The sequence below is a fragment of the Branchiostoma floridae genome, chromosome 4 (assembly GCF_000003815.2).
Source record: "Branchiostoma floridae strain S238N-H82 chromosome 4, Bfl_VNyyK, whole genome shotgun sequence".
Lineage (NCBI taxonomy): Eukaryota > Metazoa > Chordata > Leptocardii > Amphioxiformes > Branchiostomatidae > Branchiostoma > Branchiostoma floridae.
Window position 1 is genome coordinate 12,105,497 of NC_049982.1, and position 22,180 is coordinate 12,127,676.

Consider the following 22,180-nt stretch of genomic DNA (forward strand, 5'->3'; position numbering starts at 1 on the left):
AATACATATTTAGATTTATGAGTAATATTGTATATTTTCAATGTCTATATATGACAATTTATTGATGTTAAAATATATAAAAAATTATATGAATGATAATCTTTCAATTGCGTGCTATTTTTTTCGTTGAGTCACCTTTGACCTAAAAATAAAGCTGAGAAAGGCTGTTTTGAACCAAATTTGCACAGAGAAGTCTGCATATCTTGCTAAATGCTCGCTGCCGCTCACCTACTTCGGTTTGTAACGGCTCCTCTTGCGCGCCACATACACATGTCTCGACCAGCAAGCGCCAAAGTTGCTGTGGTAAGCTTAAGGTGCCTTTTGTCTTACAGTCCATGTCCATGATGTGCATCTATTTGTGCAGCATGGGTGGGCGGGGCCACTATAATTCAAGCAGTTAACAACTGCATGTACTTGATGAATGAACGTTAACGTTAGTAAATGAAAGATAAGATGACAGGAGTGGCAGTAAGTAGAGTTCAGTCTGAGCAAGTTCTGACTGAGGTAGTATGATTAGTCACCAGATAGCCTCAAGCAACTGGTCATGATTTTGGAAACGGTCAGGTGTTTCAGACAGCATCTGCTGTCTTTCGTCAGTTGCCTGGCTAACTATCATTTGGCATATCATATTACCCGGACGTCAAACATTCGCCAAATGATAAGTTAACCGTAACTAATCGTTAAACAGATATGGCAGCCCAGGTCAACGTAAGAGGCTACTATTTCACAGGGAGGTTTTGGGTTTGGTCTTTTTGTTTTTTAGCACCAGGCTTGTATTTTCCATATGATAGTCACAGTTACTGTAGAGTGCCTGGAAGGGATCAATAGACAGGTGGTATGTTAATCAAAACCTTATTTGCATAGTTAATGAATTATGATGAAGAAAAAAACATACAAGGAACTATTAATATTTCTTTGAACTGAGCTCTTTGAACTCTAATTTGGTCTGGAGTGGAGCACAATTTATTGTGGCCTCAGACCACACCCTCCTTCAATCTTTTGTTGCAATGTTGATATTATTCATGTGCCTTTTTCAATTCAGGTCCTGTCAGGATGTGGTGTGTACGACGGCAGTGAGGTCCATGAGGCTTCTGCGTAAGTAATGTAGTTCTCAGAACATAGCAAACTTCCAACTAGATTCCTCAGTCACATGGAACAGAAGAATGTCATCCTCTTCTATGTGCAACCTTGGAAACAGAGCAACAACACGGATGAGAAATAATATCTTAAGAGAAATAACGATTAAAGTTTGAAATAGTGAAGACATTGTGAAAGAATAAAGTTGAGGTCACAAACTTGGTTGAAACTTGGAATGACTATTTAGAAACTGCAAGGTTGTTATAAATCTCTATATAAGTTATAACGACCTTGGAAACTGCATGTATCTAACCAAACTCATCATATCTCCATAAATACTGTATCAATTATTGTGTTATTCGACATTTAGAATGATTACACTGTATAGAAATTGCAACTGTAAATTTTGAAATGTTCATTATGGTTTGATTTTTCTAGCTGCTACCTCTTCACCACAAATCATCAGTAATAAAGCCACTTGTTTTAGCCACAAACTTGAAAACACACTTCTCCTACTCTCATAAAATTAGCACCCTTATATAGAAATAGATTGACACTGGCAGTATATGTAATTTGTATCACAAATTAATTGTTAGAAAAGCCAGTGATTTGCGATGTCAGACATATAGCCTGATAAGAAATGGAGGAGACTTGCTGCATATCCAAAGTGTAGAAATCATAGTCAGGAATCTGTCTCAGCCTATAATTGTATGTCATACCTTATCCTCTTACTATTACTATATTGATATCACATTCTCTTAGTTAAATCATATTGTAGTACAATTCTTCATCCCCCTTCCCCCTAGTGTGATGGTGCACCTGAGTAGGGGAGGTGCTGATGTGGCCATCTTCGCACCAGATGTGGACCAGATGCATGTCATCAACCACACCAAGGGAGAGCCAATGGAGGAGAAGAGGTGAGAATACCAGCTGTAAAATGGTTTCCTGTTCTTGACAGGTTTTCCATGGCAGACAACAAATATTACATACGGTCATTATCAAATTTCCCCAGACTTGAAATGTTGAATAATTCTTATCATAAAGTTTTTTTTCCGTCACATAAGAGTTTAATTATGCTGATGAATTTTTAAGAGGAATTTACTTCTGGTAGTCCATTTATTCTGAAATTGTATTATTTCCCAAACAAGCTGTTACGTATTTCAGACGCTTCCCGAATAGCTGATTACATTTTTTTCTCGTTTTGAAAAACTTGACATATCATAATGATAGCAGCATGCTCTGGCTTTGTCAAATCTGCAGACCTAGCACAATCAATCATCAATCAATTATCTGTAGTCATCAACTGCTAATGTAGCCTGAGTACAATCCTCCATAGTGACCGCTGGCTCAGTACTAGCCAGCGAAAGTACTGAGCCAGCGGTCACTACGGAGGATGGTACTCAGGCAACTGCTAATGCATGGTACTGTGGAGATCTCTCTGCAGGATGTTCTATTTTGGTACAGGACCTCTGGTGACTACTAGTCCTCTAAGTAGAGTGAACACTGTGATAGTACTTTTCACATCTAAAATGATATGCTCCCACTCCTTGTGCAGAAACGTTTTGGTTGAGTCTGCCAGGATTGCCCGAGGGAAGATTGCAGCCCTGTCTACTTTAGATGTGGCAGGCCATGATGCTGTCATCCTCCCTGGAGGCTTTGGAGCTGCAAAGAACCTGTAAGTTTATGATATCAGTTTGAATCACAATGTGTTGCTCTAAGTAGTTTGAGAGATGATAGCAGCAATGAATGTGCTGCCTCCTATCTTATCAGTTGTAATTGTGCTTTATGACAGTCTTGCAGGTGTCTTTTATGAAATACTGAGTACTCAGTGTATCCTACACAGATGCACCTTTGCTGTTGATGGGGCTGACTGTAAAGTTAACCCTGAAGTGGAGAAAACTATCAAGTCTTTTCATGATGCCAAGAAACCTATTGGGTAGGTGGTTACTTCTGTATGTGTCTTATGATATACTGTTAACAAAAAAAAAGCACATTATAGGTACATGTAGTAGGTATGTAGGTAGGCCCTAGTATATCTATGCATATGAAACAATTGAAGTTTTTTTTCAACCTTCAATGTGACAAGTACTAGTATGGTACACAAGCACCAGAGTGGTATGTAACAACTTAAGGAAGTGTGTACTCATTTAAGTATTGTTGCTGTCCCAGACTCTGCTGTATCGCCCCAGTTCTGGCAGCAAAGCTGATTCCTGGCTGTTCTGTGACTGTGGGGAATGACCAGGAGGAAGGGGGGAGATGGCCGTATGCTGGAACAGCAGGTGCTGTGGGGAAGATGGGAGCTACTCACATCAGGAGGGATGTCAACGTATCCTTCTCTATCTGTATCTGTAAGGTTTTGCCTACACTTTACTTGGGATGTGGTGATACCCTCCCATTTATGGTCTCAGTCAAAAAAAATACCCATATACAAAGAAACGTAATGTTATGTTTGAGTTCTTAGATTTTACTGCACATTGATTCACTCACTCATGACCCATTACCGCAGTGGCTGTAGGGGCTTCACAACAGCCAGCAGTGTCAATTACGTACTATTAAAGACATATGTTTGGTTCTGTTTACTTGTGTAGAATCTACTGCAGAAAAATGTTGTTCCAGTCCTTAACTTTGCACCCAGGAGGTCCATGTGGACACAGCGAACAAGATTGTCACAACGCCGGCCTTCATGTGTGAGACAAAACTGCACGAGATTTACGATGGGATAGGACACATGGTGAAGGAAGTGCTGGACATGGTTTAAAAGCAGCAGCTAGTACAGCTACAATGTAGTACAGAATGTAGGAAAGATTTGTGCTTAGATGTGCCTCTTTGTGTCTGTGCATGTGCATGTGCAGCTCATAATATAGCAGACTGCACTAATAACGTTAAATGACATTGAGTCCAAGATTGTGGAACAAATACCATGAGCCAGTAAAGCTGTATTAGTTGGGGATTGAAACTGTGTAAAGCATGCAGTTAGCAGGAAACTGTGAAACAATAGGATGAGAATGACCCAGACCCACACAAGAAATTTTGTGAGGAGTAACCATATGATGTTTGATGTTCCATGACCAGCTTCTGTGACAGCTGCAACTGTAGTGAGACTTCTTGAAAAGAAATGCAATGTTTCAGCACTGGGCTTAATTTTTGTCTGCTTTCAATCTTAGTGTTTGTTAAAGCTTATTGGTATGATAGACCACTAGCACACAATGCCACAATGGGTATAGTAATGAGTTTAGTGATGTCAACCTCATCTTAAATTTGATGGACTAGTGTAACTTTGCTCCATGTATCTAGAAAAAAGGAAGAAGGACAACAAATGAAAGACATTGAAACACCTTTAAGCAAACATCTGTCTTTTCTCTGACCACCGCATTGATGCCTTAAAATCCTTTAAGTACTCTTATAGCATTTTTTTTCAAGTCAAAATCACTCAGGAAAGACAGATAATATGGGAAAAGTACACATTTGGAGGAATGTTGATAAATTCGACTGTTGTAAAAAAAGTGAAGAATGGCAAGAATTCCCAACCTATTGATCTAGGCATGTAAACATGTTCATTTGATAAACATTGCATCTGCAGTTTCATTACCAAAAATAGTTTACTTAGTTAATAATCTTGAAAAACAAATCAGACACAGAATGTCAGATAATATCACTGCCATCCACATAACCCCAGTGTGTATATGTATGACAGCGGATCTGTGATACGTATTGCATTGTCTTCATGCTGAGCGGAACAGTCGTCTGTTCTACTTGTCTGTCAACTTTGCCAACGACATACGATACCCAGCGCCATCTTTGCTCTCTCGCCAGGTGTGCAACGTAAAAACTTGTCACTAATAGTTTCACAAACTTCCATGTAAGTACGTTGTTTTTAAGACCCATAAGCTGGAAGTACTTACACATAACAGACAAATATGGTCTAACAAACACCTGAGATGTATCCGGGATTAGCTTTCACTTGATGGCCATTGTTTGGGGGGCGTTACCGGGGCGACGGGTATTCTTGTTTTTCCCTCTGGGCTCCCCAAAGCAGGTGGGATCTGATACCGTTCCTAACGTGTCGTTCGTCCGTGGTCGGTACACATCGTTTGGGCTGGATTAATCCAACATGGGGATGGCACATTGCTTTTGTAACAACAAAGGGAGACAAGAAAATTAGTTTATGGTCAAATTGGACCAATTAGTTACAGGAGCAAGGGAGGGGAGAGACGCGATCGTGATCAGGTGAAATTTGAACTCAGGTAAGTGTACGGACCACATACACGTTGGTAACCAACAGGGTGATATTTTTGCATGATAGATCATTTAGATTTTCTAACATATGTCGTTTATGGTGGTTCCCCAAGATGATTTTGTGTAGTTTGGTAACTGAGAGGGTAATGACGGAAAACGCAATGTACATTAGTGCTTCAGTGAACAAGCATATCAAGTGCCAAGCATTGGGCCGTTGTACTAGAACTGTTGCGGTATGCACCGTATCAAAATTGAGCGGACCACAGTTGATTGCTTTTAGATAGTTAATTAAACTGTACTAAGCCTTTATTCTCCTCGACATAGCTTCATATCGCCTTGGTTATCATGTGTATATGTATGTGTCTGTGCCAAATGATTCAACTCTGACGTATAGGCTGACATGGCGACAACTCCATTTCTGATTACATGTTCTGTTAGCAGAACTTAATCGTTTTAAGCAACAGATGCTCACTTAATCAGTATAAATTGTTCGTATTCACAGTTATGACTTTTCAGATGAAGTTTATACTGGAGTCTTGTGTAATCTCATGGAGTAGCTAAGCCAACAGACAAGTGTTTTAGGCTTGGCGGTAAACACTAACGTAAATGGACTGGATCAGAATATATAATGTATTGTTCAGCTGTCTGTTTTGTGTGTACAGGTCGGATTGATGTCAGACCACATTCACAGCGCTGAAACCAAGGCAAAGGACCATGTCACGTAAATCTAGGGTGAGTGATAAAGAACTCATTTGTATGTATGCATAGCCGTGAACATTCCTGGTCTTGGGCACAAAAAGAACAGGTGCACAGAAACGTACCTATGCTCGTACAACATGGTTACAGGCCGTGTATGTGGGCAACCGGAACAGTGTATGTGGACCTTGTACCAAACTCTGCATACTTGCGATTGAAATTAAGAGAAAGATATGGTATTTGGCTTGTGTAGCCTTGTTGATAAAAGCCTTTTCCACGAGTCCGACAAATCAGTGGACAGCAATATACCAGTAAATGCCAGTTGTCTCAAGCGCATTGTAATCTTTTACCGGTAAGAAACTTCGAGTATCGTTTAGACGTGTCAACATGTAAATAGCAAGCTTTAATTTATAGTTTTACCCTCTTGCCGGAATACTAGTATACTTCTGGTTATGTAGCCACTATGATCCCAAATTTGGTTTGCAACAACATAATTAAAAGCAGGACAAAACCCGATGGTCGTATTGTCTTGTACATACGCAATACTGTCAGTCAGCCCGGTCACAGTCAAAAGATCGATGACGCATTGATATTTTGCTCCCGCGAGTATCGTTAAGTAAACTATTGAAAAGGTCAGCTGATCTGAGAGGTAATTTAGTTTCAATGGGAGTCATCTATCATTTCATGACAGCCTATTTAGTACAAAGGTTAGATAACGTTACATGTGCTAATAAGTTTCAGCATATCTACATTTGTAAGTGTATGGAAGTATAACATTATATCTAAGAATCAAACCTTCGGTCCCTGTAGCTTTTGTCAGTCTCACGCCTGGCCAGTGAAGTTCATTGACAAGGTGAAACATTATGTCGGTGTCATTATTCCTATGATGACACCACAATCGGAATTCCTCGAAACTGTTCTAGAATAACTCAGTTGGTTTCCCTTCAAGCACACATAGCAACCGCTCATACGAGTATACAGTAGAGTTAACGTTAACAACTGAAGTTTGGCCAGACTCTTCCAACTAAACCAACGTTTTTGGCCATTTAATATCTTTGCTCTTCAGACCATCAATCGTGCGGGTTTGGCAAAATAAGTGACTCCCATAGCTTTGCCGGCTCGGCCAGTGTATTTATTCACAAGAAACCTCAGAACCAACGATAGATAATGACAACTAAAGGGCAAAGGAGACTTCTGGGCGTATTGAAGGTAGGGAAAGTAAAGGTGGTGACAATATGGTCGTGTTCTTATAAACTAGTGTTTCGGGACAAGTTTGTGCATGGATACACTCATGTGTTTTTTTTTCATTCTACAGGCGAGCAAAGACTCCAGAAAGAGTCACTCCAGTCTAAATGAGGTAATATATTTTACATGATCATAGGTAACGTTATCTCCTAGACTCCTTTCGTAGGTTACATTGTTGTATATATTCTTGTATGTGTTATGATCAATGTTCTGCTGGCTACAGGGAGCGCTCTGACTGCTAACGAAAACCACAAACGTGAAACGTTTGAGTCTTCGACGCCTCTTCTACAAAACTCTCGATTTTGATTTGCTGACGCGCAGACGTAAATCGCTACGAGGCGCTGCTGCTGTGACAGACTGTGTAAACTGGTTGTCACTGCCGGAGCGCCTGTAAACACTAATGCACAAACGTACAAATAATTATATATCTCACTGCAGATGCAATCATAACCAGTATTGTACATGTTTCCCATCAATATAAAATTTACCAGGGAAGAATACTGGACTTTAAACACGTATCCAGGGAGTAAGGGCATAACAAGTTACTTAATTACGTATTGATGTGGTGCAGTCTTAGAAACCACAAAATGGCGACGAAAACATCAGGGCACCACGGAGGGAAAAAGACGAAAACGAATATAGCCGCGGCGTTTCTTTCCAGGTCCAAGACAGGAGTAACTTACAACGACGTGGTCGAAAAGCTCTTAACCGTAAATACTGTGTATAATTACCTTACTTACTGTGATGTAGACAATTTCACCGATCGCTGTCTGACACCTGTTGGATTTCTGTTTTCTTTACTTCATGATTTTCCTTCCAGCCGGTCCGCAATGAGTCGAATTGGCAGCGTAACATCGATGATGATTACCAATTTAGTCGAAAAACAAGCACACTGAATGATATTGATGCTGTTCCTCAAGCCTGTGTGTTTCAAAGATTCAAAGATTCAAACAATCCCGATTCTTTTCAAAACGATGGTGAGACCCCATCTAGAATACGGTAATATTATTTGGGGGCCACACTTCTCCTTGGACAAACAGAGGCTAGAGAGAGTTCAGCGCAGAGCAACCAGAATGGTGCCTGCTCTCAAGGACATTCCTTACAAGGACAGGTTAAAAAAGCTGAGGCTACCATCCCTGGAGTACCGGCGTAGGAGAGGAGATATGATTCAAGTTTTTAAGATTATGACTGGGAAAGAGAGACTACAGTCAGATCTGTTTTTCGTGGAAGCTAAGGGTTCTTCAACTAGAGGCCATAGTTACAAGTTGAAGATCCCACTTGCAAAAACTAGAATCAGGGGGCATGTCTTCAGTTCGAGGGTCGTAAAGGACTGGAACTCTTTACCAGAAAGGATAGTCATGAGCGAGTCAGTGAACCAGTTTAAATCCAACTTGGATCGACACTGGGAACACCTGTGGTACGTCCATGAGGGATGCGTCTAGAGCAGTCCACTACAGGCAGAGGCCTTTCTTGACTGAAGATGGTATCCAGGTATCCAGGTATATAGGTAATGTCAAATAATTAAGGTAGTTAACAAGGGGCAAACAGAACTTAAGAGAATGTCCCAGCCTTATACCCACTATGATAACGTTCCTCTGTCCTGTAGGATGAAGAGGCGATAGCTAACGAGAAGGAAGGTTCCCTGGCATGGAAGGTGCTGCACATTTCTCAAGTCAGGACCCTGCTGGAACTGAACGTAGACCAGGTGCATCTGTGAGTATCAGAATGCGTATTAACCATCAACGTGTTAACGTTATGTTTTTGTTCTTCAAGTACTTTTTTGAAACAGACAGTACCATGAAATATTTTCTGATTTATCACACAAAGTTATTTGGTATAGTTAAACCAGCTGCTGCCACACTGCATGCCGTTAAGCAGATTCATCTACAGATACATACTTTACATCACTTAACATTATATGTTACACGCACAGTGTATACATATAACTGATATTCTACTGTTCTGATAATTTTTTTGAACAGAAAAATGGCAGACTTGTTGAACTTGAAGGACCATGCAGTAAACCTTCAGGAGGCAGCAGTGCTAGATTACTATGTCGCCGGTTTCTGGTGGGCGAAGGAACAGAGCTTCACACTACAGCAGATCTCTGGCTTCATCACAGCACTCAGTACTCTCCTGGATAACATAAGAGGTATGTACATGTATGTGGGAGTAACACTTTAACAATTGTGCACCACAAGTAAAGGCGCACATCTTTTAGTTTTAAGTATATCTTTCTCTCCTTTCCTTTGTGTGCCTCACCACTCTTTTTTCTTCATCAAGTCTCAGAGTCTCATCTCCATCCAAATCTATCACACCTCCTAACTGCTACCCATTTTCCTTCATCATCATGATCTTTATACCAAGGGAAAATATCGTGTCTTTGCAGAAAAGCAGATGTCACTTGTTGACAACCTTAAGGAGCTTAAGAAAATGTTGGTTGGGATCGGACAGGAGACCCCGGAAGTGACTGGAGGCCTGGACTTCTTCAACACAGACCAGGCCAAACTACTCACAGACTACATCACAAAGAGGTAAGGCAAGAAATGTTATGTTAGAAGCCCATGTTATAATGATCTGTGCCTATTCTTTTTATTTCCTGGGAGGCCAAGACCAAACAAAAAAGTAGTTGTCTTCATTTGGATTTGTTCATGAATGCCTTATTTCTGTTGTTTCTTGTAGATAGCCTTTACATGTTTTGTGAAATGTCATGTAATGTGAAAATTAAATGTCAATGGAGAGACACAAAATGATCAAGGGAACTGATGGCAGTGTTGATTTTTGTGAAGCGTTTAGAATGTTAAAACTTCTATGAAATATCTTTTTAATAACATAAGGTGTTTTATTCCCAGCCTGTTCCAACACTACAAGTTGTACCAGTACATGTTTACTTTGGAACAAGATGAGATGGTGATCGGTACTGAGGTCAGTTAGAGCTTTTTTTTACTTATACTGATCTGCACCTTTTTGAGGTAAAATATTGCAAGGATTTGATAAACAAAAACATTACTCAATCATTATCGAATAACTCGCATGATAGATTTGATATTTCTTCTAATATTGTAATGCCAAATTACCATGTCTTGAAATATAGAATTAATTCCATTTTTTAATCATAATGTCAAGAAAAAAGTGAAATCAACTATCTCCAAGTGTTTTTAAACCTGTAAAGAGTTTCAGAAGAGTAATGTACATTTCTGTATTTGCAGCTGTCCATCGAGGTGGCCCCCCCTGCAGATATACCGTTCCCACCCCCCCTGGATGAGGGGATGAAGGAGGCAGTTTACCTGGAGCATGTGGCACCCCCTCCACCACCACCAGAGAAGGAGGTTTGGAACTGCGTTTTCTCTGTTCTACAGATTCAGTATGTGATGATAACACATTAGATTAGTACTAGATGGAAAATAACGTTCAGAAGGCTATTCCATTTACATGTCAATATGAAGGTTTGAAAGATAATGATTTCATTGATATGTACTATGAATTTCAGTTGGAATCCAGTTAGAAAATTGACTGTACTTGAGAGCATCTGTGCAGGTGAAAAGTGTGATACCAAGTTTATTTCTGGATACTAAAAGCCACGTTTAACACCCAACTGTTTATTTATGGTTGTTTATTTACTGTGTGGTTGCTGTATTCACCAATTCCAAAACACATTTTTCAGGCAGGGAAGATGAAATTGTGTATTTTAAGGCTCTCCTATATGCTACATACAGATAGTAACATATCACTGTGTCACCACAATCCACTTGTTACTACCCCCACCATCCTATTAAATGTAAGATCTCTCTACTCAAAACAGTTTGGAACTTTGGAATGCACCGTAGGCAATAAAATGCAAAAGGACACATCCAAAGCAAAGTACCGTATGCAATAGATTATAGATTATACTGCAGATTACGCTGCAGATAATTGCATAATCCTAACTACATGTACATGTAAAATCTTTTTTGCCTAGGAGGAGAAGGAGGCCCCCTCAGGTGAGGAAGAAAAGGTGTTCACTGATGAGGAGGTGGAAGATATCTTGGAAGGAGTCACTACAGATGAACTCAAGGAGGTCATCAGTTCTGTTGTGAACGAGATGCTAGGCTCACTGTCAGCTGATGTAGGAGCAAAATTAAAGGAAAGAGAAGCACAGTACTTGGCAAAAATTAGCAAGATGCAAAAAATCGCTGAGTAACTTGTAAATAGATTTGCAACATATGTACATACTTTTTAAAATGTTTATACTCAGTAAAGTGGTCTTATATTGTTTATGGCAATTTGTGTATATTTGTATGACATGATCAATGTCTTGCAGTGAATGTTAATGAATATTTTTGTATTCTAAACAATTTTGAGATTTTGAATTCTTTTAAAAGCTATTGTTTTAAATATTTCTTTACACACATAGGTTGGTACTCTATACATTTCTGACTATATGCTGAACTTGTTCAAAATTGAAAATAGGCATGCCTTTTTTATCTCTCTCATTTGAGCCTTGACCTAAAGTCGAAAATGTTTCTTTTCATTAGGTTTAACAGGTAATCACAGATGTACACGTTTTCCACTGTTATTTTGCATATCTAAAGTTGTGGTCTGTGCACAGTATTAGGTTCAATATTACCTAAAATGTTTTGATGTATGAACACTTGTATAACTTGACTGCACAACAATATTTTGTAAATATGACTTATTTGCAAGCCAGATGGTCATCAGGTCAAATATAGTCCCCAAACCTAATTACAGTACACAAAAATACCCATGTGTCCTACATTCTATGTTACCTGTCTATTTTGGGATACTGTTCCCTGAGTAGTTGAAATGTTTAAGATGCGTTATATAATGTTATGTGTGGACAGCTGTCCTGATTAATCTAAAAACCCTGCCACTTGTAGATTCTGGTATCTGCGATTGACACATCCTCCATCGACCACCTTTTAAGTCTGAAATGCCACAAATAATTGAGGATTATTGTCAACTGTATCATATGATGACACCTCCGTCCAGTATTGCACACATCTACAAGGAGAAGTCTGTCCTTTTCCCATGAATTCCTGGATCCGGACATGGAAAGATTTTAGCACTCCTTACGTAGATGCCTGACATACCAGGCATATCGGTGTCCTGCCATTAACCTTCAGCACCTCTATCTAGCCAACCAGAGGTCGGTGCACAGAGTCACTCGTGGTGTCCTATTAAAAGATTGGTATAGAAACAGTATGTAGTCACTAGGATGTGCAGGAGTCTTTTCAAAATAGGCTGCAGAAGTCAATGAAAAGAGGGAGATGCGGGGTAGGGATGACTGACAACTATGTTAAGCCAATTCCCCCATGGCCCAGCTTACAGGTATGTAAGAATTCTCCAGAAATCTAGACAAAGTCTCCTAGCCCTGCCGGTTGATTTCTACTTGGTGCTGAACCCAAGGCAATCTCGACGTAATCACCCAAACTCATACAAACTCATCAAGACCAATAAAGATTGTCTCAAATACTCATACTTCCCAAGAACCACTATCGACTGGACTAATCTACCATATTCAACCACCCTTCAAGCTAATCCTGTTAAGTTCAAGGAAGAGGTATTACAACACCTGAGGAACGGCCAATAAAACAGTAGTACTGCACCCTGGGTGGATTGTCCCAACACTAAGGGGTGTTACCCAGTATCAAAACAAGAACAAGAAGACCAGTCTGTAGCAAAAACCTGGTTTGTACCTTTACATACAGCATCTTTCAGTCGACTCCAACCACCTGTTTATGCGTTAGGGTCCGGTCATATACGTCACAAACCTTGGGTGAAACGTGCATGTGTCGTGCAAAAAATCCAACTGTATTGTTTCAGGAAAGCTGTACGTCCTGAATCCAGTTGGTTCTGTACTTCCGTGTGGAGGTTAGGCCACGTTGATTTGATTATATGTATGACATCCGCGATCGCACCAATTTTCGGCCATTTCCAACAAAAAAAAAAGTTTTCGACCACACAATAAATTGTGCAAAGCAACTGTAAAATGAGCACAAATATTCCGTAGATTGAAAAAAAGGATCAGAAAACAGATAACTAATGCCATAGAATGCCAAAATGAATCTAAAGTCAAAGAATAAGATGTGAAAGGACAGAAAGAAAAAAAAAAATTATTGTTGGTTGGGGGAGGTACCAGTACAGAAAATTCAGGTCCAGAGGATCATTTCCAGGTCCGGACATGAACCTGGACCTGATTGTCTGTGGAAACTTGAGAACTGGCAATACTCAAAACAATGGTAGTTGGTCAATTTTGCTACAAAGGAATCTGTTTGGTGGATTATTGGACTCCCACTTCTCTTCTCTCCTCTTCCCAATTACGAAGAGGAGAGAAGAGACTCGGGAGCTATATTACGACCGGATTCCAGGCTAGGATCACAGCCCAAGAGCTTAGGCGCAGGTGTGTTCAGATGCTATGGGCATATTAAAGACAGCGGCATTGAGGTTGGGTGTCCTTTACAATCGGTTTTATTCATTAACAGCTGAACCCGTGGCTTTCCTTGGACATTGCCATATGATTTGTTGTTGATATGTCCTTGTCCCTTTTGTCAGACTGACAACTGTGAGAGGGGAATGTCCTCGTAAATCATAACTCGGTCATGAACTGAGATGATCTGGACTTACATACAGGGATGCTCAGACCTTCACATTTGATTGGAGCCTTGACAACAGCCCGTTCACATTGAGCTCTTCCATGTGACAAAAGATACATTTGTCTTATTCAAACAACGGACTGAAATTAGAAAAGGAGTGAAGGGGCTGATGATCAGTCTTGTACTCATCAACAAAGATTTTTAACCAATGAGTATGGAGTTTTCCTTTTGCTGGACTTCACCAAACGCCGCCATGTCCTTGTCCAGTTGTCAGGCTGACAACTATGAGAGGGTAATGCCCTCGTAAATCATAACTCTGCCGTGAAAGTTGATCTGGTGTACGGAGATATAAACTTTACTGCACTGACCTTCACACAGCCTGCCTTCTCAGCAGAAATATTTTCATCTACGATTGCGTTTAATTGCTATGGTCAGTTACGTCTCTTTAAGCAGCCTTATCCTGTAGCATTTGCACGATGACGTTTTGTTCTTTCCGAGCGCCGGTATGCAACCGATCCGTTACCATTGAGTGTCGATGGAGCATTGCTTACGTTGCAATGTAAGGCCATGTTGATTTGATTATATGGATGACATCCTCCGGGAACTCCAAAACTGATGCGAGCGAGCGAATAAACAAAAGTTTGGCAAAAAAAAAGTTTGGCCCCCAAAAACAACATGACCATGAATGGCGACAAATCGTACGAGCTTAGGATATGTTTCGCCAGAATACCACCTGACCTCCCTCCACTTACTCTAGGAGGAAAGGAGGTAGCAGTCGTTACATGTGCTCCCTACCTCGGTTTCAAGATCAGTTCCAACCTTAAGTATGACAGCCACATTTCTCACGTGACGGGAAAAGGCTCTCAACGCTTGCACTTCCTACGTCTTCTTGCCAAAGGTGGTATGCCTGCTGAGGATTTAACAACAGTGTACACAACCCTCATCAGACCGGTACTGGAATATGCAAACGTTGTGTACGTTGGGTGTACCATCTCACAGTCAAACACCCTCGAGGCAGTACAGAAAAGAGCCATGAGGATCATTCACCGAAACAGTGATGCCTCCTGCACGACTACCCTCCTGCCAACTCTCCGGTCCAGGCCTGAAGAAGCAGCAGTGACACTTCTAAACCAGATGCGCGCCATTGACCATCCGCTACACTACATGGTTACGGGGAACAGGCAACAGCAGACTGGACGCACACTAAGGAACAGCAACCAGCTAACACTACCGGCGTGTCGCACTGAGCGACTTAGAAAGTCGTTTTTGTATCAGGCAACATCTATGTATAACAAGACCTTGTAGACATTCATTTCCTCTCAATGATAATTGTCTAATGTTCTCTGGAAGACGAAACGCTGACGTCTATTATTATGTAACTCTATTTTATAATGAATGTTTTATAATGATACTTTTTTTAAGACTGATACTCTCGGGCGAACACACGCCCACAATTGTAATTTGGATTAGAATTTCAGTTTATGTACTAAACTGCAAGAACCAAAATAAAGCTCTCATCTCATCTCATCTCAAAAAAAGTTGCCTTCAGTATGAAATCAAAGTGGCCAGGAAGGTTGAACATAGGACTAAACACACATAGTATGGTATACCAACAGTTAGGTGTAGGGACCAGTACATCATACGGATGCAAAACATTTTTTTTCTTCTTGGACCAATCCGAAAAAAACAGACCTGAAAAAAAACAGAGGAACAGGTTTCGCCAATTACAAAATGGACACACTATGTCGGCAGCCATTTGGGGTCTAACCGGGGGGCCAAGAAGACAACAAAGCGAAGTCAAGTAGAGTTTATAGTCAATTGCACCAAGTTTCTACAGTCAAAGGTACAGAGACAGTTAGCCTTTATTACATGGAGATGGGATTTTAAAATGAAGTGGGAGTCCAATAATCCACCAAACAGATTCCTTTGTAGCAAAATTGACCAACTACCATTGTTTTGAGTATTGCCAGTTCTCAAGTTTCCACAGACAATCAGGTCCAGGTTCATGTCCGGACCTGGAAATGATCCTCTGGACCTGAATTTTCTGTACTGGTACCTCCCCCAACCAACAATAATTTTTTTTTTCTTTCTGTCCTTTCACATCTTATTCTTTGACTTTAGATTCATTTTGGCATTCTATGGCATTAGTTATCTGTTTTCTGATACTTTTTTTTCAATCTACGGAATATTTGTGCTCATTTTACAGTTGCTTTGCACAATTTATTGTGTGGTCGAAAACTTCTTTTTTTTTGGAAATGGCCGAAAATTGGTGCGATCGCGGATGTCATACATATAATCAAATCAACGTGGCCTAACCTCCATTAAAGTGCGCCGCTGCTCAGAATGTAGTTATAGAAAGCTCAACAGAACTACGAGAACACGTCATTATTTCATGGCCATGAAAGTTAATGAACGATAAAGATAAACCAAATCATTAGAAAGAAAAGTAGGTGTGCTTACTCCCTCGCGTAGCAGAAGTTGCTGAGTAAACATGACTTTGACAGTCATCCTTCTCTATGACAATTCCTGAACAATTAGAAAGTGCCTGTCTTGATGTTTGCATTCCTTAACGCCAAGTTTTATTCCTTCTTAGTGGAAAGCTCAACAGATCGTGGGAGAGCACTATCAATACGAAAACATTTCACATGGATTAAATGGCACATGCTCTTGGAAAATTTAGCGTAAATCCCTAGCCTAACATCACTGTCTTTTGTAAGTTGAGTAATGACTTAATCCTCGTTGACATTTGTATTGGGTGCCTGAAAGCAGACTGACGTAACGTCGCTGGGGGATACAGGCATGAATGGGTTGTGTTTCTGCGGATCCGATAATCCGTCATCGTCAATTTCTATGCAACGACAAAAGGAGCATCTCAGAGATGTACCGACTACTATGAATAACAACCTCACGGGTGTTCCAATATAACGTTAGGTATTAATCTAACTCATTCCAGCATCAACATCCGCATCCAAATCTCTAGATGACCAATAGGTTAAAGATTATTTCTTGTAATTGTAGACAAACATTCTATTTAATTTTGCTGTCTGGAATTGTATGGGCTGTAAGGGGGGGGGGGGGGGGGGGGGGCTAGCAGCCTCCTGTAGAACTTTGCTGCTAAACCAACAGAGAAACTTGCTGCCCTATGTGCCATTAGACCACAAGGCCTGAGCGATATGAGATGTAAATTGAACGATATGCTGGTTGCCTCCCAATGTCCCAATAGCACAGATTTTGACAACCAGGCAGCTAGAAATTATGAGATGGCTCCATATAAATGACGTGAGACCTTGTCCTGTATAGTGCGCTGACGCAGGCCTGAGTCATGCAAAACCGCTTCACACGCAACATCACGTCAGCACCCAGCAGATGTCAATGCCGAACACCATAAATGCGAAGTTGAAAAAAAGCCCAGTGTTGAAAAGAAAGTATCAGCTTAGTGGTTCATTCTGGCCAGATATTCTTGTGTGAAGTACGTTTGTGAGGTATGCCTAAGGGTCAGTGGAATGCATGTGGTCACGTGACGAGATGATCGGTACATGTCTCTGAAATTCCAGGAATACATATTATCATTCCATGGGTGATAGGCCATTACAGGGAACGGCGCACCCTCAGATCATGCCGGCCTGAACAACGCCATTCGGGATGCACATGTTGCACCTCTGATCAGTCTTCACTTCATTTGTTTCCTTTCCTACCCTATAAATCAATGGGAAACTACGAACTAACAGAACTGGTTTTCAATGCTTCGGTTTTGCACTTAATTTGTTACAGAAATGTACATAGTTGGTGTGGAATCCGTGTGGGGATATACAGTGGGCGCAGTGGCTGCGCTATCTCACAAAATCCCTTCTTATGGAATGGTAGAATGGCCGAAGACTATTAGATGAGAAGTATTTAAACAGTCCCAAAATATATCAATTAAAGCTCTACGCCTTTTAAGTTTTGATTAATAGATTTGATACTGAATCTTGCGCAAAGAACTCCTCTTAAAGTATCTCAGTGCAGCTGCGGCCTCGTTGAAAGGTTTGACTTTCATATCATAGTAATGACACGTCCATCATATTCATGTTACGAAATATATATATAGCCCCGCCCTCATTTTGAACCTCCCGGACCGGTACCCTGTTACTCATGTGCGCAATCCAGCCAATAGATAGTTCTAGTCAGATCGAGTTTCCTCCATATAAAAGCGGCCTCGTGTCATCCTGACGCACTCGGTATTTGTTGTGGACGGATTAACACTCCATCTAGGGCGAACACAGCGGGTAACACGCCAGAACGTACCAGAAACGGGCCTCATAACTGAGCCAACTTTCTCATAGGTACATTCTGCAGATCTGTTAGGACAGACGGACCACTGCGCCGTGTTCTCCTGACTTGCCAGCATCCTCTCGTCAGCTCAGACGGGCATCATATCTTGGCGCTGGGTGCATCCTTCCGGTAAGAACTGGTCGGGTATTTCTGACCCACGCTAAGAGGTTCGAACCGGCCGCTGCACCTGTTCAGTCATACTCTTATCACGGGTGGTAACGCCGTCCTCACTCATATAGCACTGTCTTCGGCTGTCCCCGAACGCACTGAGCAGCTCCTGTAGAAGGTTGTGAAAGGTGATACACCAGAAAATATTGGATTGTGACTGTCTAATACGTCGTACTTTTGCCGTCGCTTCCACTAGAACATGGAGAGAACCATCCCAATCAGCCCGGGCCCGGACGTTCTGTCTCCCAGGGCGTTCTTCGAGCAACACTTCGGACAGGGCGCGTGGGAGAAGCAGTTCCTCGGTGCCAACGATGACAAGGCCTGGGACTCCCTGTCCAAGAGCCCCCGGAGCCTGTTCCAGTTCCCTCCGCCTGCCACAGCGCCGAGTATCGGACAAGACAGGTAAACACTGCTGCATTCAAATTTTTTTGATCATTGCAACAGTCAACGTATGTACATGTAGGGATCGAAATTTCTCACAAGTTGGTTTTTCAGACCAGTCACAAAGTTAAGGTGACCCGAAATACAGGAGCCTTGAGTAACCACGGACATCACTCAGTTGTCGTGTATGTACGGTTGTGAAGGTGTTGGCCATGATACAGCTGTCAACGATGTTGACAGTGATATAAATATACTCAACATGGACGTTGGAACCCACACGTAACGTGTTGTTATTATTATGTATCTGCTCGTAAAGTTTGGCTTGCACTCGGAATTGCAACTGTTCGGCATGTTAACGTGATAGTGGGTCGTTATATGACCGTATCTCTTCGGGGTAACGACCATTGGCGCCTGATAACGTTATAGATGTCATATGGGGGACATTCTTTACCCAGTTGTTCAATGGTCAACATGTGACAAATGCATTCTTAGAGTCAGGCAAATGTTCCTTTTTACCGCTTATTAGTGTAGGCAATATAACATTGATAATGTTCATATTTGCAAACGGACTGACTTTGAAAAACCCACGGCAAAGGAGGGAGGAATCTACTGGATCACTACTTAATGACTACCTTCTACTCCTCGTAAGCCTTTTCGCGTTTCAGGGTGATGTTGATAAAAAGTGACGGGTGCCCTTCCTTGTCCATGCGACCTTTCCGACCCATGACATACATAATCAGGGTAACAACACTACACTAGCAGTAGGTTTTCAAGCTAACGTTCTACTAGTATAGTACTAGCACCCGCTGGCCCTTCCGCCGTATCATATTCTGAGCAAAAAAAGATCGTGAAAGGGAGGGCACGACAACTTCGCTTTGATAACTTCTAATATTCGCTATCAGTGTAGATATACTGAAGATGTAGAAGATGCGGAATGTTGTTGTGGATGACAGTTTTCAGTTCTAGCGTCTACAAAGTAAAATGTGTTATGGTAGAAAAAAACATATGTACTTCAACTCTCAAACCTCAGCACAACATGTCAATCAGACCGCAGATATTCCTCTGCAATGTTGAACTAGGTAGTCCAAGTCGACCCCGTTTGGAATGTTGAGGCGAGCGGGTGGTCTACTCCCCTGACCTGATTCACCTTGGGGACGACCTGGCACGCATCCCTCACGAGCCATTGCCCATAAATAGTGCTCTGTCACATGTCGTGGGAGAGGAAAACAGCCGCCAGTGCTTCCATAGGGAACATCGGCAATGGCAGGCATGGGTGGATGAAATATTGGGGCTTAAGTCGGTACCACGTCAATAAAATGGTCGAGTTATCCTAGCCTGGGTACCATCCTCCGTAGTTACCACTGGCTCGTGGTGAGCGAGCGAAAATATGAAACCGTCGGTGGGTTTTGACGTTATTTATGACATGACCTTTTTCGTAGTTCTCTGAGAATTCCCTGTATTCGGTGACTATAAGAACTTGGCGTCAAGAGGCACTAAATAAGTAGGCATACCATTAAACTTTTCTTGTATAGAATCTAATGTTATATATGACAGCCTGATGAAAAGTTATGTATTACAAATTCGATGTGAAAAAAAAGAGGAAATTCCTTACCAGAATGGCGACATTCACTGTCATACTTACAAATGTTAGTCTATCAGAAACAGGAGTAAAGATAAGAACAAGAATTCGCAAAAGCATGTTAGGAAAAATTTAAGCATTTATTTAATCTCTGCAACACTGTCATCTGGAAATGAAGTCACCGATGCAGAATATAAGTCACGCAAATATGGAGCCATTGGCAGCCGATAGTACGATAATAGCCCGATCAAGGATCATCAAGAGCTTTGATGGTTATTTTCATCGTAGTTCTCACATATCATTGATAGATAAAGTCACCGAAAATAGGATAGTCTAAAGCGACTATGATAAGAATCTGAAGAGTATGGCGATATAGAATTATACATTGACGCATTCAAACCATCCTATTGCATATATGGTCGCGCACATGTTCGGCCCTTCATGTGAGATACGCCCAAAGTACGTCAAAGGATTAGAGTTGAAGAAAGAAAATCTGAAAGAGTATGTACCAGGATCCTTGATGACATCTGAATCTTGTATCAAAGCATATTGAATTATTCATATCCAAAAGGAAATGGAAAGTCGCATGGGATCAAGGGCGCCCAGTCATCAAATGAATAATTCAATAGATAACAGTTACTCATATATCTAACATAATGGCAGCTTGTTACCCAGAGAGATGGTGTACAAAAAACAGAGCTACTGACAATGACGGTAAAATAGAAAAATAAGAACTTTTAACGTACTACTTAACAATAGACGTTCTTTTATCGCAGGTTTTACGTGGAGCTAGACATGAAGGATTATGCGCCTGAGCAGATCACGGTGAAGACCATTGACGGGAAGAAGCTCATCATTCATGCCAAGAAGGAGGAGAAATTGGAGGTCACCGGCCGTAAGGTCACCAAGGAATTCTCACGGTAATAATAAAGGAAATCAGCTTCTGAATCTTATTCATCACCAGTGCCATCTTTATCGTCATTGTCATCATGATCAACTCACTTCGTGGTTCTTTCTCCAAGACCAATAAGTATAGAATATGTATTTGTATCATTGACATACACAACAGAGCTTCCACAACAACTATAAAGTAGTAAACCATGGCCAGCTGAGTAGGCTTAAAATCCCCTTACATTTTTGTTCTACAGAGAGTACATCATCCCCTCACTCGTTGACTACGAGACCATCTCGTCCTACATCACGCCGGAAGGCGTCCTGACGGTACAGTCTGCTGAACATGTGCCCGTGCGGGCCCCGCCACCACCCACCCTGGTGACACCGAGCGGGAGAACCAAGGCTGGTACTACAGGGTTCAAAACAAAAACCACCATCGGATTCAACACGTGAATGGCCGTTTCCTTCAGCAATGTCGTGGAAGATACAGGGAAAGTAGTTAATACGATCACAGCTTCCTTTGGTAGCGTGCAATGATATCACAGTCACGCAATTGCCAGCGACGTGTAAAACATCTTATGTTCTTACCAGCAAACTTTTACTTCTATTGACTCGTACAGGGTTGAGGATTTCCTAACATGTCATTAGATGTACTAGTTCATGTTGAAAGTGATAGACCAGTCACAGCGTCGTTTTTCCTGAAAGGGGGTGGAGCGCACATCCTGGAAAGATCACAGATATTCATAAGTGTGCTAATCAGAAATTTCATATATTGACTAAAAAGGAGTAAATCGTAGCTACCATACTCGTAAAAGGTAATTTATTTTTCGAATTTGCCCGAATATATATATATTTTTGCAGACAATGTGAAGAAAAAATATGTTTATTCACTACTTCTATATTGGCAGAGTATGAAAGCATGGAGCTCTTCTCCCCTCTAAGCATTGGGTGATTCATGTATAAACGTGTGTCACGGTCATGAATATGACTTGCTGAAAAG

General features: G+C 41.2%; 3 protein-coding genes across 8 annotated transcripts in view; all 3 read left to right on the forward strand.

Moving 5' to 3' along the window:
* The first annotated feature begins 115 nt into the window (after positions 1 to 115).
* LOC118413334 (glutamine amidotransferase-like class 1 domain-containing protein 3A, mitochondrial) lies at positions 116 to 4,418 on the forward strand. Of its 2 annotated transcripts, none has more exons than XM_035816663.1 (7): positions 116 to 303; positions 1,043 to 1,095; positions 1,884 to 1,994; positions 2,633 to 2,752; positions 2,921 to 3,013; positions 3,247 to 3,403; positions 3,713 to 4,418. In XM_035816663.1, the coding sequence occupies exons 1-7, from the start codon at positions 211 to 213 to the stop codon at positions 3,833 to 3,835; spliced, it is 750 nt and encodes a 249-aa protein (XP_035672556.1). In that variant the 5' UTR covers positions 116 to 210; the 3' UTR covers positions 3,836 to 4,418. The 2 variants fall into 2 exon arrangements, with proteins under 2 accessions (XP_035672556.1, XP_035672557.1); XM_035816664.1 differs by lacking the exon at positions 116 to 303 and adding an exon at positions 439 to 468.
* Positions 4,419 to 4,817: 399 nt separating this feature from the next.
* On the forward strand, positions 4,818 to 12,084 carry LOC118413333 (ciliary-associated calcium-binding coiled-coil protein 1-like). Of its 5 annotated transcripts, none has more exons than XM_035816662.1 (9): positions 4,818 to 4,936; positions 5,976 to 6,045; positions 7,325 to 7,366; positions 8,861 to 8,967; positions 9,237 to 9,406; positions 9,644 to 9,788; positions 10,107 to 10,179; positions 10,464 to 10,583; positions 11,213 to 12,084. In XM_035816662.1, exons 2-9 carry the CDS (start codon positions 6,028 to 6,030, stop codon positions 11,432 to 11,434), a joined length of 897 nt encoding a protein of 298 aa, XP_035672555.1. In that variant the 5' UTR covers positions 4,818 to 4,936; positions 5,976 to 6,027; the 3' UTR covers positions 11,435 to 12,084. The 5 variants fall into 5 exon arrangements, with proteins under 5 accessions (XP_035672555.1, XP_035672554.1, XP_035672553.1 ...); XM_035816661.1 differs by lacking the exon at positions 4,818 to 4,936 and adding an exon at positions 5,019 to 5,321 and having other exon boundaries at positions 5,955 to 6,045; XM_035816660.1 differs by lacking the exon at positions 4,818 to 4,936 and adding an exon at positions 5,020 to 5,321.
* A 5,960-nt stretch (positions 12,085 to 18,044) lies between these two features.
* LOC118413430 (heat shock protein beta-6-like) overlaps positions 18,045 to 22,180 on the forward strand; it is a gene marked incomplete in the record, with an annotated part of 4,411 nt that continues 275 nt past the window's right edge. Inside the window, 4 exon segments of the mRNA XM_035816802.1 lie at positions 18,045 to 18,287; positions 18,523 to 18,728; positions 21,063 to 21,206; positions 21,435 to 22,180. Coding sequence (XP_035672695.1) covers positions 18,526 to 18,728; positions 21,063 to 21,206; positions 21,435 to 21,633 — 546 coding nt within the window.